This window comes from Urocampus carinirostris, chromosome 19, assembly GCF_059441175.1.
Source record: "Urocampus carinirostris isolate Australia breed hairy pipefish chromosome 19, RoL_Ucar_1.0, whole genome shotgun sequence".
Lineage (NCBI taxonomy): Eukaryota > Metazoa > Chordata > Actinopteri > Syngnathiformes > Syngnathidae > Urocampus > Urocampus carinirostris.
In genome coordinates this window covers 16,500,247-16,519,221 of record NC_142367.1, presented here as the reverse complement: position 1 = coordinate 16,519,221, position 18,975 = coordinate 16,500,247, and the positions used below count along the sequence as shown (strand labels likewise).

Here is an 18,975-nt window from a genome sequence, read left to right as displayed (position 1 = left end):
AATATGACGAGATTTATTTTTGGGGGGTTATTTTTTTGTGACTTATCAAAAACAATTATTTAGAATAAGACACTATATCAGAAATCTATTTTTTTGAAACAGCAAGAATATGATAGAGAAGGTGTTACGTTCAGTGTACTCAAGATTCATTCTACATCGCGTGATTTGATTTTCGAAAATGCATACAATCCGAATAAAATAATCATGTATGTTTTCCTCTTTTTTTCAGCAGAAATAATCAATATTTTTTCACAAAAACTAAACAAAAATTGGGGTAGATAACGTAATGTGTTTAGTGTCGTGTCTGACTACACCGTCACGTGATTTGAAATAGTGAGAAACACATACAACCAGAAAGTCTTTGAACGCAGCTCAATTTGTGACGTTCAGGGAACCACCAAGATGCCACAGCGACCACACTGCTTCGAATTCTTTTAGACAAACTCATTTAATATGGCGATTTCAATTGTTATTTCGTAAAATAATAACGCGCGTCGAATAAAAGAAGTACACGGAAGGTTCGTCGCACGATGAGGAAGTGACGCTATATATTTTTTTTTAATTATTATGACTATTATGATTCCTATTTTTCGTCAAAATGGCACCCAGAGACCCACTTCTCAGTGCCCTCAAAGGTAAGGCGCGAAAATGATTTAAAATGAAAAATATTATTTTTAATAATGATAAAATCGTTATATTTATTTTTCCCCGTTCGGCAGTGTGCTTGTTAAATCTGCAGAGTGATGCCGGCCGGGCGGTGACTGACAGCAACCCGCACCTGGTCTCTTGTTGCCAGCTTCTTGAGCTGGTCCTCAGGAAAGGACTACAACGTCAGTGCTGGAGTTTTCTGTGAAAAAACACAATTTCCATTTTTAAATATATTATTTTAACCATGTTTTTCTTGTCTACAGAGCCAGTCATCAGTCTGGTTCGACGAGATTATTGGCAATGTTTCGATCAGCTTCTCCGCCAAGACACATGTGGCAGGTACAATCATTCTTTCCAAAACATAAATAGAAATACATTTTCCTCGAGCACTCATGTTTATTTATTTATTCATATAAAACTTCCTTCAATGTTTTAATGTCGGTTATGGCAAAAGTGTATCTGTCCAAGTGGCCTCAGTATTCTATACGATCCATCCGCAATACAGTAGACCCCCGGGATACGACATTAATTTGTTCTGAGGTGAGGATCCAAAGCAGGGGTGTCAAACTCATTTAAGCTCAGGGGCCACACGATAGAACAAACATTCTCTCGGGGGCCGGTTTAGTAGATTAGAGAGAAAGAAAAAAGAGAAAGAAATAAGAGAAAGATAGGGAGAGGAAGGTAGAGAGGGTGGGACGAAAAAGAGAAAGAGAGACAGAGAGAGAGAGCGTGAGAAACAAGAGATAAAAACAGTAATAGTGAGAGAGGGGAAAAGAAAGAGAAAGAATGAAATACAAAGAGAAATAGAAAGAGAAAAAGAGGAGAGAAGGAGAGAAAGGGGAAAGACAGAAGGGGAAAGCAAGAGAGAGAGAGAGAAAGAGAGTAAAGGAAAAAATGAAGAGAGAGCAAAAGAAGGTAAAACGATTGTATTGTTGTATATCTGTTGTATTTTTGTATTATTACAGTAGTTTTAAGATGACAGTATTTTTGTAGTATTACTGTAGTATTAAGTTTTTTTGTTGCTATTTTTGTTGTATTTTGTAGTATTTCCATATAACAATGTTTGTTGTATATCTGTAGTATTTCTGTAGTATTTTTAGTAGTACAGTGTGACTGTAGTTTAATTTTTGTGGTATTTCTGATGTCATTTCCTTGTAATATTTCCATAGTAGTATTTTTTTAGTATTTCTGTAGTGGTTTTTATGCATTTCAAAAGTAGATTTTATTGTTGTATATCTGTTGTATTTTTTTTTTTTTGTATTATTACAGTAGTTTTAAGATGACAGTATTTTTGTAGTATTACTGTAGTTTAATTTTTTTGGTATGATTTTGCTATTTATGTCGTATTTTGTAGTATTTCCATATAATAATGTTTTTTGTATATCTGTAGTATTTCTGTAGGATTTTTTGTAGTACAGTGAGACCAGCATTTTAAATGACCTCAACCAATAACAGACAAGCATCTTGGGGACATGATTCATCATATGCTCAAATACCTTTTGGCACACAAAATAATTTGTTGTGAATGTCGTAAATATGGGGAAATGTCCAAGAGAGGGGCCGAAGAAACATCTTACTTCACATTATCAAGTGAAAACGTCTTTAGAACAGGATGGTGTATCCCAGGGTCTCCTGTAATGGTCTTTCAAAATAAGAAACCAAGGAAATTGCATTGGATCCCAGTTTGATATTTTGACTATTATACCTCACTGTTTAAATCATGTTGCTGTTCTTTGATTTCCACACCCATTAGGACGGATCTGCTTTTATATATACAAAGAAAAGGGTTCAAGGGAGGGCTCTTTAGAACAGGTTGGAATTTCTTATCTGAGGTTGAGGTCCTCTCCTGTTCTCCTTGCAAGTACAACATTCACTGATGTCCTCTCTCCTTCTTTTGAGAGCTTCCTGAACTATAAACTCATCACACGTCAGGTAATGTAATATAAGATCCTCTTGGAGTAACTCCTACTGTTTTTGTAGGTTGTGTACCGTGGCCTGGGCCGTGGAGCAGACCAAAAGTTGCCGGAAACTGATCTCGGCTCAGGGCCGAGGACGTTACCTGCTCCGGTTGGGGCTCGGCCGCAAAAGTTTGCCGCAGTTCCTCGCTCACCTCCTGCACACCCCGGCCGTCTTGGAGGTCTGTTTCGCTCGGACGACTTCATTTGGCATTTATTTTTCGAAATAACCAAAGTTTTTTGCCATTTCAGTGGTACAGTCCAGCTTGCTCCATCCTCAGGAATGAAGAATTTTCAGGTATGCATTACATAGTAGTTACAAAAAAGCATCTTCAAGTAAAGCTTTTGAACTAATTCCTATAATGTTCTTCTAGAACCTTTCATGTCCCTGCTGTTGGTTCTCTCACAAATGGAGTTCGACCTGGACTTGGAGGTTAGAGTTTCGTTACTTAAAAAGATCTGTAATGAAATATTCTGAGTGTGGCTCAGCCAAGCTAAAAAAAAAATAAAGTAACAGTGTGTAGCAATTCCCCAAATGGAGCCGCATCATGTGCATTGGAATAAGACACTACGGAAGCCTGAAGGGTCCAACTTTCAAAATTCAGATACAAAATTTAGAAGCCTACTTCCCTATTTTTTCATGATCTTAGTAGTTTTTTGAGGTCTTTGCGTAGCTTGCGAAGAAGGATCATGGATTCTGATCTTGTCCTTCACGTGTTGGTTGAGTTCCTGGTAAGGAGAATTTTGATAAATTAAAAGGCTGGAGATGAACTATTTCTCGAGAAGTTTTATTGGACAATCTGAACAATAATCTCTCTATGACATTTTGATGCAAGATTTGTATACCTTTTTTGAGGCGTTGTATAGGTCAACAGGAAACCGCAACTTCAGTTTTCTGCTTGCCATTGTTGGCACATATTTGTGTTATCAGCCGGGTTGAGTAGGGTTACTTTAACTGGATTACTTTCAATTACTTTTGGATTACTCCAATACCAAATATGCTAATAAAAGACTAAAGAAACTAAATATGAATAAAATGATGACTCACAACACGTGGTAAGCTTTCTCTCCTGGCTTTGATCTCCGGCAAAACTAACATCAAATGCGACAGAAACAAAATGAAAATAAATCCAAACAGCTTGCCAACATCATTTTTGCCGTTCCACATATTCCAAGCCTGCACAAAATTTAGTCATTTTATTCATATTTAGTTTCTTTTGTCTTTTATTAGCATATTTGGTATTGGAGTAATCCAAAAGTAATTGAAAGTAATCCAGTTAAAGTAACCCCACCCAACCCTGGTTATCAGCCAATCCTCAAAGTTTCAGTTCGCAGTTTATCCTGTTTTGTAATAGCCTCTTTTTAACCTCTCTTTACATCTTGGTCTCTTGGTTTCTTGACATCAAACTGAACTTTGTTCTTTCGCTTAAAGTTCCTGACATTAGTTCGAACTTGTAGTCCGCATTGAAAATATCTATTTATAATAAAAGCTGCTGTACTTCATGTACAACAGGTCTACATTTGCTAGCTAGGTAACAGCATGGCTCAGTTCTACCCAAAAACCATCATTGAAAACAACGAATATTAATCATCAAGTTTCAGTTTTTTTTATTCTAATTACTTCAAAAGTGCATCATGATGTACCGTTGCTACCCAGTGATCTAAAAAGAACATTGTCAACATAGTGCTAGTTTTTAGTTATGAGGTGTTCTTTTCGATGAACGCTACGATTACAGTTAGTCACAGTGTGTAGTAATTCACCACTAGAGGTCATTGTAGCTGAAGCATATGCATTGGAAGAAGATGTACTACAAAAGCCCAACGGTTCCAAAATTCAGAAGCTTACTTTCATATTTTGTTGCAAGAGCCAGGTTGAAATTCAGCTGGGAACAAGACATGAAAGCTGTTGCGAATTTCCGCAGTCACCAGAACCATCGAGTTGGATGAACCCGGAGCAGATGAAGAGAGCCAATAGCTGGAGTTGGTCAGAGATGGTGTAAGTGGCTAACTTTAGAGGCTAGTGGGAGAAGCTAAGGACGAAACAGGATTCATTCACACGTAGCACTGAATGAAAACGAGAGCAATGAGCCATAGACTGCAGCCTAATGGCTAACATGAGCGGCTAGAGAAGGAAACAGTGGAAAAACATGGGAAGATATCTGAATCACGTGACATGACAACAATGTTTATGAGATAGTTTTTGCTTATTATTTAAAGCAACAGTGAACTAGTTTGACACCTCTATATCATACACGCTGGGCCTTTAAAGTGATTTGTTAAACTACATGTGTCTCTGCACAGAACTGCAGTTTTTTGGATGAAAGCTGGCTTTTACCGGTAATAAACCACCGACTTTATTCATGTTTCCTGCAACTTTAACAACAAAACAGTTGAATTCGTGTCTTATTTTTTCTTCGTTGTTTTATTTTTCAGGTGTGCGAGGTCTATGAAGTGGTCCCATGTCGACAGGTGGGACTGATCTTAAGGTTTGTATTTTGGAGTTTCTTTCAGAGAGTGCGGCGTGAGCCCGAAATATTATTTTATTGTTTGAGAATATTGTTTTTGTTTTGCTTTTTACTAGCTACCTGAACGGGCGAGTTTTTGTTTCGGACTTGGTGCCCGGCAGCCAGGCCCACATTGACAAGTTTTTGAACCGCGGCGACATCATCGACGAAATCAACGGGACGTGCTTACGCAATTCCAAGAATGGACAGGTAGGCACCTTTGCGGAATAATGACGTTGAAATAATGCGCTTTTCAATCGAAATTTACTTCTTTCACTGGCATCAGCTTTTTTACTGGGTTTGTTTTTTGTTTTTGTTTTTATGATTTCCTTAATAGTTTGTTTTTGTAAATATTTTTTGTACAATAGTAATAATAATAATAATAATACAATAAAAGTGTGTAAAAATAATTCGCATTATAATAAAATCTAAATAAACTTAATATTAAAACGATAAAAAAATGATTTAAAAAAAAAAAGAAAAAAAAACACTACAAAGATGATAAAAATGTCATTAATTAAAGAGAAATATTGCTTTAAATAAGTCAAATTCACTTAACACAAAAAGTTAGAATATAGTAAAAGAGGATAACCAGAAACACAAGTTGAAATATAATAATACAAGCAGAATATTACAAAAAAATAGCAAATTAAATCTAGTGAAATAAGAAGATAACAAAATAAAAAATGTAGAAAAATAATCTACATTAATAAAAGAAATATTACTTAAAATGAGATCAAGCAAATCAATATTAAAAAATAAAATTATGATTAAAAATGGGGGGGGGGACACTAGGAATAAGTTAAAAATATCAATAATTAAAGAGAAATATTTTTTAAAATAAGTCCAATTCACTCAACAGAAAAAGTTAGAATATAATAATATAAAAAGAATATTACAGAAAATTAAATCTAGTGATATAAAATGGAGGATAATACAATAAAAATGTGACAAAATAAGCCAAATTATAAAAAGACAAACCTGGTAAAACAATTAAAATCTAACCTAAAATCAATTCGATATAAAAAATGAAAATATAATAAAATGAGAAAAAATACTTTAATAATAGTTAATAATAGGAGTAAATGAGAAGAAATATTACTTAAAACACCAAAAGTTAAAATATAGTTAAAGAGAATATACAAAACACAAGTTAAAATACAATATTATGAAAAGAATATTACTAAAAATAAGCAAATATATCCCAATACTCGTGAAATAAGGAGGAAAATAATGCTATAAACATGTTTCAAAATCACAAAAATATTACGAAAAATGAGCAAAACGAGCACAAAGTCGAAATATGGTAAGATAAGATAAAAATCTAAAATAAAATGTAACTTAATACAATACAAATATAGTAAAATAAGTAACAAATACTAAAAAAATAAAATAAAAAGGAAAAAAACTGACAATTGAAAAACAAATAGAAATGAGAATTATATAAGAAAAAGACTTAGAATGAGCAAAATGAATTTAAAAATAATATTTAAAATATAGTGAAATAAATAAAATACTCAAATCAATGTAAAAAAAATATAAAGAAATAGAAAACTATTTTTTAAAATGAGCAAAATATACCTAATTTTATAGAAATTAAATATACTAAAAAAATAATACTTGTTAAAATGTAGTAAAATAACAAAATGATTTCTTATAATAATGAAAATATATTAAAAAAAGAAAACGTGTAATAAGCGTGTTAATTTTGTTGTTAAGCTAATGAAATAAAATGCCATTTAAAAGGAGAAAAATTCACTTAATTTTATAGAAATTAAATATAGTATAAAGAAAAAAATTAATCCTTGTTAAAATGTAGTAAAATAACAAAATTATTTCTTAAAATATGAAAAATATATTAGAAAAAAAGAAAACGTGTAATAAGCGTGTTCATTTTGTTGTTAAGCTAATGAAATAAAATGCCATTTAAAAGGAGAAAATTTCACTTAATTTTATGGAAATTAAATATAGTAAAAAAACACAATAATGCTTGTTAATATGTAGTAAAATGACAAAATTATTTCTTAAAATATGAAAAATATATAAAAAAAAAAGACAACATGTAATTAGCATTTCTCGTTTAGCCGATAAATAAAATACCACTTGAAATGAGAAAATTTCACCAAATTTTATACAAATTAAATATAGTAAAAAAACAAATTAATACTTGTTCAAATGTAGAAAAATAACAAAATTATTTCTTAAAATATGAAAAATATATATATAAAAAAAAGAAAACGTGTAATTAGCGTGTTAATTTTGCTTATTTTCTCGTTTAGCCGATAAATAAAATGAAATTAAATATAGTAAGAAAAAAATTAATACCCATTAAAATATAATAAAATAACAAAATTATTTGTTAAAATAAGAAAAACATATTAAGATAAGAAAACATGTCATTAGCGTGTTAATTTTGCTCATTTCCCCGTTTAGCTAATAAATAAAATGCCATTTAAAAGGAACACAATTTGAAGCATTTTATTTTGAAAAATAATATTTTCTTAAAAAATAATCATTTGGAGTACTCTAAAAGCTAGGGTGAGAAAATTCTGTGTACTCCTCGGACCAAGTATCATTAAAAAGCTCCGAAACTGGTTCCCCCGCCTCTCAGGCGGGTGTGGTCCTGAGTCGGCTTCGGGGCCGCCTCCTGAGGATCCGCGTCCTGCGCCGCGGGGCCCCGGACGGGACCGCCTACCGCCCTTTGGTCAAACCCCTCCGGAGTTTGGGGATCCAGTACGAGCGTCCGCAGGGGGCGCCGGAGACCCGCCGGCGGGCCGACGCCCCCCCGGGCCAGACCTCCTCGCAGCGCTTCAAGGAGGGGAGGCAAGTCCGGCTCGGGTCCTCAATCTAAGACGCGGGGTCGTTGATTGTTTTTTTTCTTCTTCTTTTTTTTGCAGGATCGTGTACATTGTTCAGTTCTTGGGAGAAAAAGACATTGGAATGGTAAATGCACCCCTTTTATTTCCTGTTTACACACTGTCGCTTTAAATTTTGTCTGTAGCTCAGAAGGGGACACCACGTAGCAACTCAAGACTACCCGAGTAACTCGTAGACTTGTTCTGATAATATATCATGGGTCATTGTGAGTTCCTAGGAAATGTGATTAACAACCCCTAATAATTTACCTGGTAATAACATAGTAATAACAACATATTTTAGATATGAATATTGAACTGTTAGCCTGTCATGCTAATGAGGTACCAAAATGGAGTGCTGAGCGTCAAAAGGTTTGGCAACCCTTGATTTAGCGCCACCTAGTGGTTAATTCAGTCAAAATAAGACAATAGTAATTATTTAATCTTCTTTTTTTCTCCCCTTTTGTTTTTATTACTTGGTTCACTCTTTCGCTTTTTTTCCTTTTTCTTGTATTCTTGTTTTTCTTCTTCTTTTTTGTTCTCTTATCTTTCTTTTTTCTTTTTCTCTGCTCTTTCTGCTTCTTCCTTTTTTATTTTGGTTGTTCTTTTTTTTAAAATTTTCTTTCCTTTTTTCTTTTCTTTCTGTCTTAAAACATACTTTAAAAGGGTGTGTCTGTTTTTTTTATCTTCAAAGACAACTTTATTAGTCGAATCCCTGATTTAATATTTTCTTTTTTTTAACACTCTGTCACTTTGTAAGTCACTTTAAAATGGGCATGTCGGGTTTATTTATTTTTGCCTTTTTACTCACTGTCACTTTAAAAAGTAACTTTAAAGGGTTTTTTCTCTTATTTAGTTTTTTTTACACACTGTCACTTTAAAAAGTAACTTTAAAAGGGTGTATCTGTTTTTTTTTTAGCTTTTTTACACACTGTCACTTTAAAGACTAACATTAAAAAGGGTGCGTTTGGTTTATTCGTTTCCTTTTTACACACTGTCACTTTAAAAGGTAACTTTAAAAGGGTGTATCTTTTTGTTTTTGTAGCTTTTTTTACACACTGTCACTTTAAAGAGCAACTTAAAATAAGTGTGTCTGGTTTGTTATATATTTAATTCTTTTTACACACTGTCGCTTTAAATAGTAACATGATAAAAAGGTGTGTTTGGTTTATTATTTTCCTCTTACAGACTGTCCCTTAAAATAGTAACTTAAAAGAGGTGTGTCTTGTTTGTTATTTTTATTCCGCACTGTCCCTTTAAAGAGTAACATCAAAAAGGGTTTGTCTGTTTTTAGAGATTTTTTACACACTGTCACTTTAAAGAGTAACTTAAAAGACGTGTGGTGTGTCTGGTTTGTTATTGTTATTCTTTTTACACACTGTCACTTTAAAAAAATAACATTAAACAGGGTGCGTTTGTTTTATTCGTTTCCTTTTTACACGCTGTCACTTTAAAAGGTAACTTTAAAAGGGTGTATCTTTTTGTTTATTTAGCTTTTTTACACATTGTCACTTTATAGAGTAACTTAAAAGAGGTGTGTCTGGTTTCTTATATATGTAATTCTTTTTACACACTCACTTTAAAAAGTAACTTTAAAAGGGTGTATCTGGGATTTTTTTAGCTTTTTTACACACTGTCACTTTAAAAAGTAACATTAAAAAGGGTGGTGTCTGTTTTTTTAATGTCATTCTTTTTACTCACTGTCACTTTAAAAAGGATTTGTCTGTTTTTTTTTAGAGATTTTTTACACACCCACTTTAAATAGTGACATTAAAGGGGTGTGTCTGTTTTTTTTTTTTTAGAGATTTTTTACACACTGTCACTTTAAAGAGTAACTATAAAGGGGTGTGTCTGGTTTGTTATAATTTCTTTCCTTTTACCTACTGTCCCTAACATAAAAAAGGGTGCGTTTGGTTTATTTGTTTCCTTTTTACACACTGTCACTTTAAAGAGTAACCTTAAAGGGGTGTGTCTGGTTTGTTGTTCTTCTTTTTACGCACTGTCCCTTTAAAAAGGTACATTAAAAGGGGGGTGTCTGGTTTGTTCTTGTTATTCTTTTTACGCACTGTCCCTTTAAAAAGTAACATCAAAAAGGGTGCGTTTGGTTTATTTTCCTTTTTACACACTGTCACTTTAAAGAGAGCCTTTAAAGGGGTGTGTCTGGTTTGTTGTTCTTTTTACACACTGTCCCTTTAAAAAGTAATACGAAAAGGGGTCTATCTGGTTTGTTCTTGTTATTCTTTTTACGCACTGTCCCTTTAAAAAGTAACATTAAAAGGGGTGTGTTAGGTTTATTTGTTTCCTTTTTACACACTGTCCCTTTAAAAAGTAACACGAAAAGGGGTGTGTCTGGTTTGTTGTTGTTATTCTTTTTAAGCACTGTCCCTTTTAAAAGTAACATTAAAAAGGGTGCGTTTGGTTTATTTGTTTCCTTTTTACACACTGTCACTTTAAAGAGTAACTTTAAAGGGGTGTGTCTGGTTTGTTGTTATTTTTACACACTGTCCCTTTAAAAAGTTACACAAAAAGGGATGTGTCTGGTTTATTATTGTTAATTTTACACACTGTCACTTTAAAGAGAAACTTTAAAGGGGTTTGTCTGATTTGTTATAATTTATTTCCTTTTACTCACTGTCACTTTAAAAAGTAACATTAAAAAGGGTGTGTTTGTTTTTGTTTCCTTTTTACTCGCTCTCCCTTTAAAAAGTAACACGAAACGGGGTGTGTCCGGCTCATGAATGGTTTTGTTCCTAATTTTAGTTTGGAACCAAAGAAGTGTTGCAGTTTGCCATTTCTCACGTGTTGCAGCAAAACCTGCCCAGCAAGGTGAGGGCCCCCACTCCTTCGCTCGGGGCCACAAACTCGCTCTTAAATATGTTTTTGTTCCGCAGGAAGTCGATTTAGATTTAAAGGAAACGCACCTGACGTGCACGGAGAGCAGTAGTAAACAGGTGGGAACCAACACATCCGTTGAGAATCGAGAGTCCCGAATTTGAAAATGTGGATTTTTTCATAGACGCTGTGTGAACATCACTACCCAGAAATCTCGTGTGTGGGGAGGTTCGCTCAACCCGATTACACAATATTGGGATTTTGTGTCGTGTGAGTATGACGTTTGCCCCCTAGTGGCCAAATAAGATACACATACAGTATACGAAGTTATAGGGACATTCTGTATTTTTTAGCCCATCCTAGTGGTGAAAAAAACTTTATTTCCAAAATATATCTATTTGAATGATAAGAAAATACACACGAACCATATAAAGATTTTTAATATTAAGAAATTGGTATTCTACATAAAATTAGGCTCACCAAGAGGGAGCTGACATAATTGTCTGACATCTTGCTGCTATAGGTCTCTCTAAAAATCTTTTTTTTTTTTAATGTTTTTTGCTTTTTCCATATTTTTTTCTCTCATTTTTATTTTTCACCTTTTTCCTTTCAAGTCTGTTTTTTTCCATTATCCCCTTTTTTCTTTTATGTCTTCACAGGCCAGGCAAAAAAATGAAATGTGGTTTGGTCACTGAGTCTCCATACTTTATCTTTCTTGCGCTATAGAGCACTTCACAATACAGATGGGCAAATATTGCACACGGTCTCTTTAATCAGCTCTGAGGTAAGGATCCCAAATTGAAATAGCCTTATAACGGTGGATAAGAAGCCTAGAGTAATTAGCAATTTACTTGTCCAAAACCATGCTTATATTTATCATTTAAGTAACATTTTTAGAAGATTAAAATAATTTGCCCACATAACTAATTTTTTTGTAAATACTGCAAGATAAGTTCAAATGCAGTTCAGACCCTGCAGCTTGAGCAACAATGCGGCCAATTTTTCTAACGGCCGCCAGGGTGCGCCAGAGCAATAAAGGAAAGAGTGAGACAGTCGGATTTTGAATTTGTTTGCTACGCAAGAGAAAAAGTGAAAAAGTCGGAATGCCCTTGGGGTTCAAAAACAGCGGAAATCCGCGGAAAATTCTGATCCCTGTAAATATTACACAGCGAGCCTTTCCATAAACTTCAGATTTGGAATTTTAGGTTTTTAAGCATGCGAAATTTGTGTCATAGTAAATAAATGGCTGGATTTTTTTTCTTAAACCTCATTGTCCAGAATCACTTTTTTAATATAACTAATGTCTTGTTTCTTTAGGAATAGGGTCCTTGACCCATCAAGCAACTCTCAAACAAGCTTCAGTTGTGTGGTGCTGAAAACTGCCAGCAGTGAAGAGTGCGGGGATATCGTTTGCCGAATAGGTAAGATATCAAGTGTTGGTTCGTTATTTTATGAAAGAGCTAAATTATATTTTCTTTCAGCAACCGGTTTCAAGCATACTGAATGGTTTGTATGATGTGCAAACGAAAATAAAACCTCGTGTATTATAATGACCATAAAAACCATGTCTACTCATAAAGAACTTTAATAGAAAGACGTGACATTTCTCAATTATTAAAATGTAGCTGCCAGGGTTTTTTTGTTCAATGTTGGAAAAAAAATGAAGAAAAAAAAGCAGTCCTGAAAAAACGAGGTCTGCCCCTTGCACCGAGAACTGTGTAACAGTAGTGAGAGAGAAAATTGGGCAAGCTGCATTTTTTGCCAGTGATGTTCGATGGTGACACCAACATGGATGGATCCACAGAAACTGGAAAAGGGGCGGGGGGAATCAGTGATGTCTTACATGTAATCACAATCCACAGAACAGGCAAACATTCCTACACAACTACCCATTAGCTTGTGGAATGGTTGTATGACTAATACGACAAACTCAATACCCCAGAAATAATAATAAAAAAAATCCACAAAAAATTGAATGATAAATAGGATTATTGGTGTTGCTGTGAAGAGAAGCCTTAGGCCCTCTCCCCCCTTATCCTGCGGGCCAGCTGGATGTCTTTGGGCATGATGGTGACACGTTTGGCGTGGATGGCGCACAGGTTGGTGTCCTCAAACAAGCCCACCAGGTAAGCCTCGCTGGCCTCCTGTTAAAAAGCAAAACCAACAATTAGAATTGTCATGAAATAGGTGTGCCTTGGGTAGGCAATATCCTCAAGATTGGCTTACACTACTGACTTGGAAAATTAGAATGTCGCAAGAATGGTTTCTATACTGCAAAAAAGTCATGCATTTTGGTTTCATGAACATATCAGTATAGTAGGACTTGAAACCTACTGATAGAAGTTGTGTTTCAATATTTTGAGATTTTGCAATAAAACTGAGAATGCATCACGGATATTGACGACGTTCACAAAATTCTCATTTCATCAAGATCTGTAGGTACTGAAAGGTAAATATAACAACAACTTTGAACACTTTAGTCGGATAAGTGGACGAGAAAGCTTTGCTTCAATGTTGGTAGTGTCAGCAGGTAAATCTAAGGAACTGGACTAAACCTGTAGACTAAATTCTTCAGAAAAATTGTGAGAGGTGTTCCTTGTATTTGAGTCAGTTGGACAGTGGAGCATGAAGTCAATTCATTTAAAGTTAGAAAGCAAATTAAGCCACATTGCATTGGAGACTATCATTTTCTTAAAGTAAAACTGGTTTGTGAAATTGTATGCATGCAATAAAGCGAAAGTTAAAAGCGATCGCAACAAATTTCATTACTCCTTTTCAAATGATAACTCAGCACATTAATTCAATGCATCACATTTCGGGTCAAGTCACATTTATCTCATGAATCACAAAAAGTCTCAAGGGACCGTACAGGCCACGATTACACGGAGGGGAGGGGAAAACGCAAAACCAACATTTCATAGCGAGGAGAAGCTTGTAGTATCTTTGAATCCAGCAGAGGGCGCCTCAAGACCGTACTTTGATACACGAACAAATGGCCTTTATTGTCATTACACAAGTATAACAAAATTTGAGTGTTTTTTCAGTTCAAGTAACAAACTCATAAGGTTAACGCGAAAAAGGATAAAGGTGTTAGAAATGCACATAGTCCTTTCGTACGGACCGAGTACTCTCAGTCTCTTATAGAATAGAATATACGTTTATTATCGTTACGAAAATTATATTGTGACAACGAAATTGGACACATTTAACAATAAAGATAAAAAAAAGAAAAAAAGAATTTGGATATATATGAACACAAAATATCTATACAAGAAATTGTGGGCATATAGAAAAAAGAAAGTACCTTACACTTACTATGCAATTTGACAAACCCTTTTGTTTATTTTTATATCATTGAATATTCTGTTGTGTGCACTATATAACAGTCCATAAGTTTAATATTTGAATAGGAGGAAATTAAATATTGCCTTTTTTGAAAACAAAAAAATCGAAAATAAAAGCCAAAATGAAATAGATGTTGCAGCCAAAGTTATTAGCAATTTATATTGAAAATTTAGGCCTTGATTGCGTCATTCTATATGAAACAGAGCTGCAATATTACACTACTGCAGCAGGAGTCAGTAGAGAGCAAATGTGAATAAAAACTGGTGTGAACCTTTGGGACAATGTCTCATGAGGGTTCACTTTGCCCATCACCGTCTGCAGGTTCTAATTACATCATTAAAAGTGCAAATAATCCAAGTCAAAAATTTACCTGAAGAGCGCCAATGGCAGCACTCTGGAAGCGGAGATCGGTCTTGAAATCCTGGGCGATCTCCCTCACCAGGCGCTGGAATGGCAGCTTGCGGATGAGCAACTCGGTGGACTTTTGATAACGGCGGATCTCCCTCAAAGCGACTGTGCCAGGCCTGAAAAAGACACAAAATATATAAAAAAAACCAATGAGTGTTTATATCTCGGTAGATGACGTCATCACGCCAACGTCACACACCTGTAACGATGAGGCTTCTTAACTCCTCCGGTAGAGGGCGCACTCTTCCTGGCTGCCTTGGTGGCCAGCTGCTTCCTTGGCGCCTTTCCTCCGGTGGATTTACGGGCTGTTTGCTTGGTACGAGCCATTTTGTACTACCTATAAGTAAACAACACAACTATCAAAGCCTATTAGAGAAACTACATGAAGCTTAGCGAACAGCAAGGCGCCTCTCCCCAAAGCTGTTAGCCTAGCACATAACATGGCGCCCATCCCCCCTCCCGCCTAACAACGAGGATTCTCCTTCACCCCCATGACCAAAATAAGACTATAAAACATCATAGTCGTACCAGAAATTAACAATTCCATCGCAATAATAAATATCTAATAAAAAGTAACAGTCTCTGTCGAAGGAAGTGGATTATCAGCGTGTAGTTCGACGCAAAGCGGGCCGCCATTACATTTTGTCGTCTTCGCCATTTTTCTTCTCGTTTCACTCGACATTGCAAGCATCTTCCGACGAGTTAAGCTGCTATAACCGCCACACAAACGAGACCATTTTCGAAATATTCCTCCATGTATACTTACCATTAACTAACAAAGGGTTAATTTTCGAGAACAATATTTTCTATGGAAAGTAATTAGAGTAGCCCATTGTCCTTGCAAGGGCCGGCAAAAGAAACGTCACTTCGACGGAACCGTGACACAAGCGCTCGTTTTGTCTTGACGAATGAAATCGAATCGGTTTTGTAAGGATTTATGACCTAAAATAACACGATGTACCTTTATGACGTCGCTGTTGATGTGAGGCCAGAGAAAACTATGTCGTCGGTGCGTCACCGCGGAAAAATGATCAATGCAGCTTGGGAGCTTGAGGCCAAGTATTAATAGTACAGCGTGACGTCATTGCCGTGGACTACTTCACGCTCATTGGTTCGTTGTGTCTTGGGCGCAGGATGCAGCCAATCAGATGCTATATATATATAGACAGTATACAAGTATACTGTCTACATATATATATGCATATATATATGATATGGAATTGTGTTTTCCTTGATGATTTGATGAACCCTTTTGTCATTTGTTTGAATTGTTATTGAAATTTGAAGTGTGTTATTACTGTGTAACTTAAAATCCATCCATCCATTATCTGTACAGCTTATCCTCCATAAGGTCGCGGGGGGGCGCTGGAGCCAATCACAGCTGTCTTTGGGCACTGGGCAGGGGACACCCTGAACTGGTTGCCAGCCAATCACAGGGCACACAGGGACAGACAATTCACTCGCTCATTCACACCTAGGGACAATTTGGACCAGCCAATTAACCTGACATGTATGTTTTTGGAATGTGGGAGGAAACCCACGCAAGCATGGGGAGAACATGCTAACTCCACACAGGAGCATGACCTCAGAACTGTGCCGCACACGCGCTAACCACTGCGCCGCCGTGCTTCCCGTGTAACTTTAAATTCTGATACGAAAACAGATATTGAAATCCTATCCGTGCACATAAATGTTGACCACTAGTAATAAGTTTATTAATAAAAATTAAAAGTAGATGACCAGTCATGAAACTGAAATAGAAATTAAACAGGGTTAGTAAACCAAGAGTTACAAAACTTGGAATTTCTCATTCAACACCGTAAGCAGGCAATATAAAAGATATGGCCCGCCGGCATGATCTCACCTGTTGAGGGAAGTCCCTAGGTCATGCTTATCAAAAGTTATGATTTTTTTTTAAATTGATGCAAACCAAATGCTCGCTCCGGCTGCTGAGTGTTGAGTTTGAACAGCCAGGTGAGTTGGTTCAGGTGTAAAGCTGCTCTGTTAAAATAAACACATTCAAAAGGACCCTTGTCATTCGCGATTCCAATATACAGGGTAGGTTGCTAATGCAGGCTATGTGAAAAAGCACAATACAGCAAAACAAAGCTAAAAATCTCGAGTTTACATTCTTTGACTTATCCAGCCCACCTGAGAACAGGAAAGCCTTGATACAGCTACATATCTCAACTGAGTTTGACATGAAATGATCTACATTTATATAGCGCTTTTCAAGTCAATGACTTCCCAAAGCGCTTTACAATGTGCTCTACATTTTCCAGTAGCGGCCTTGTATTACAGCCATGTAAGACGCTAACCTGCTTATTGGGGGTATTAAGGGTTCAGTGTCTTACCCAAGGACACTTCGACATGTAACACGGACGAGCCGGGATTCGAACTGGTATCCCTTGATCCCAAGACGTGCGCTCTACCTCCTGAGCCACTGCCGCCCCCCAGCCTTAAACCAAATAAGAGGGTTTATTCTACTATAATTTATTTTAAGCGTTGTCTATTGCCTTGTTTATTGTTCATTAAATTAGCGACTCGGGTTTTTCTTGTATTAATGTTACCATTCATCAAACCTAGTACCGTACTAGTCCAGTATATATCTCATCTCATCTCATTAGCCGTACCGCTTATCCTCAGTAGGGTCGCGGGGGGCTGGAGCCCATCCCAGCAATCATCGGGCAGTGGGCAGGGGACACCCTGAACTGGTTGCCAGCCAATCGCAGGGCACACAGGGACAGACAACTCATTCGCTCATTCACACCTAGGGACAATTTGGACCGGCCAATTCACCTGAAATGCATGTCTTTGGAATGTGGGAGGAAACCGGAGTGCCCGGAGGAAACCCACGCAAGCACGGGGAGAACATACAAACTCCGCACAGAAAGTCTGGAGCTGGATTTGAACCCACGACAGGTTCCCATGACATGAACTGTGCCGCACAAGCGCTAACCACTGCATGTATATATCCCCTGATATATTTTTTGTAAACAATGTTTGCTGCGTTATTATCAATGGTAAAAAAGGGAATTCTAATTCTAATAAAATGAGGAAAACGTGTATTTAAAATTCTAACATTGAAAAAAATGTAAGTAATATGGTGCCCATTGATACAAAGTGTGTAAACCACTGCTGTGTATTCTGGGTTGGGTAGGGTTACTTTATCTGGACTACTTTCAATTACTTTTGGATTACTCCAATACCAAATATGCCAATAAAAGACAAAAGAAACTAAATATGAATAAAATTATGACTCACAAAACGTGGTAAGCTTTCTCTCCTGGCTTTGATCTCTTTGATCTCCGGCAAAACGAACATAAAATGCGACAGAGACAAAATGAAAATAAATCCAAACAGATTGCCAACATCATTTTTGCCGTTCCGTGTATTCCGTTACGCCCCAAGGCTGCACAAAATTTAGTCATTTTATTCATATTTAGTTTCTTTTGTCTTTTATTCGCATATTTGGTATTGGAGTAATCCAAAAGTAATTGAAAGTAATCAAGTTAAAGTAACCCTACCCAACCCTGTGTGTATTTATGTGTCCATATTCTTTATTTATCACATGTTTATCATGTGGCATGTCTGATCTATTTGTAAACAATGTTCGCTACGTTAAAATGAATGACAATAAAGACAATTTAAATTCCCCCAAAATTGCTTAGAAAAATAAAAATACAGATATGTTTAAAATTCTGAAATTATAAAGAATGTGGGTAGATACAATGACTATCTTTTTTTGCACTATGATGACAATTTTTGCACCAAATGCATACTGCACAAACCCTACGATACCAAACTGTATGTAACATCCTATATGCCGACATTTCTTGGGTAAATTTTGTGTAAATTATAACTATAACCTTATCCTCCTTGTTTTATAACCTTATCTTCTCTGTTCCTTTATCTTCTCGGGTTTTTTACCTCACTGTGAATGTGTGAAACTGGAGTGTCATGCCCAATTTCGTTGTCACAATATGTTAACCCATTTCGTAACAATGACAATAAAGGTATATTCTATTCTATTCTCATCTCATCCCTCATCTCATTAGCCACACCGCTTATCCTCAGTAGGGTCGCGGGGGTGCTGGAGCCCATCCCAGCAATCATCGGGCAGTGGGCAGGGGACACCCTGAACTGGTTGCCAGCCAATCGCAGGGCACACGGGGACAGACAACTCGCTCGCTCATTCACACCTAGGGACAATTTGGACGGGCCGATTCACCTGAAACGCATGTTTTTGGAATGGGGGAGTAAACCGGAGTGCCCGGAGGAAACCCACGCAAGCACGGGGAGAACATACAAACTCCGCACAGGAAGTCTGGAGCTGGATTTGAACCCACGCAGGAGGTTCCCAAGACATGAACTGTGCCGCACATGCGCTAACCACTATTCTATTCTATAAATCACTGGTGTGTTTCT

The 18,975-nt window shown here is 36.2% G+C and overlaps 2 protein-coding genes across 4 annotated transcripts; one reads left to right on the top strand and one right to left on the bottom strand.

Moving 5' to 3' along the window:
- The first annotated feature begins 391 nt into the window (after positions 1-391).
- LOC148347519 (uncharacterized) lies at positions 392-12,394 on the top strand. Of its 2 annotated transcripts, XM_088323359.1 has the most exons (16): positions 392-635; positions 720-830; positions 912-987; positions 2,629-2,785; positions 2,856-2,901; positions 2,978-3,036; positions 4,905-4,940; positions 5,037-5,089; positions 5,185-5,317; positions 7,719-7,930; positions 8,005-8,050; positions 10,723-10,788; positions 10,854-10,913; positions 10,979-11,064; positions 12,112-12,215; positions 12,276-12,394. In XM_088323359.1, the coding sequence occupies exons 1-16, from the start codon at positions 599-601 to the stop codon at positions 12,308-12,310; spliced, it is 1,317 nt and encodes a 438-aa protein (XP_088179485.1). In that variant the 5' UTR covers positions 392-598; the 3' UTR covers positions 12,311-12,394. The 2 variants fall into 2 exon arrangements, with proteins under 2 accessions (XP_088179485.1, XP_088179484.1); XM_088323358.1 differs by having other exon boundaries at positions 12,112-12,370.
- On the bottom strand, positions 12,362-15,671 carry LOC148347518 (histone H3.3A). Of its 2 annotated transcripts, none has more exons than XM_088323360.1 (4): positions 15,509-15,671; positions 14,747-14,884; positions 14,510-14,663; positions 12,362-12,938 (listed from the first exon to the last, which is right to left on the bottom strand). In XM_088323360.1, exons 2-4 carry the CDS (start codon positions 14,872-14,874, stop codon positions 12,810-12,812), a joined length of 411 nt encoding a protein of 136 aa, XP_088179486.1. In that variant the 5' UTR covers positions 14,875-14,884; positions 15,509-15,671; the 3' UTR covers positions 12,362-12,809. The 2 variants fall into 2 exon arrangements, with proteins under 2 accessions (XP_088179486.1, XP_088179487.1); XM_088323361.1 differs by lacking the exon at positions 15,509-15,671 and adding an exon at positions 15,314-15,468.
- Between the last annotated feature and the right edge of the window lie 3,304 nt (positions 15,672-18,975).

Excerpts from the sequence above, each read along its gene's own strand:
- LOC148347519 (XM_088323358.1), top strand. The coding sequence starts at position 599 with ATGGCACCCAGAGACCCACTTCTCAGTGCCCTCAAAG. Across the intron at positions 5,318-7,718 it reads GCAATTCCAAGAATGGACAG|GCGGGTGTGGTCCTGAGTCG; the intron begins GTAGGCACCTTT and ends CCCGCCTCTCAG. Across the intron at positions 8,051-10,722 it reads GAGAAAAAGACATTGGAATG|TTTGGAACCAAAGAAGTGTT; the intron begins GTAAATGCACCC and ends TCCTAATTTTAG.
- LOC148347518 (XM_088323360.1), bottom strand. The coding sequence starts at position 14,874 with ATGGCTCGTACCAAGCAAACAGCCCGTAAATCCACCGGAGGAAAGGCG. Across the intron at positions 14,664-14,746 it reads AAGAAGCCTCATCGTTACAG|GCCTGGCACAGTCGCTTTGA; the intron begins GTGTGTGACGTT and ends TGTCTTTTTCAG. Across the intron at positions 12,939-14,509 it reads CTGCCATTGGCGCTCTTCAG|GAGGCCAGCGAGGCTTACCT; the intron begins GTAAATTTTTGA and ends GCTTTTTAACAG.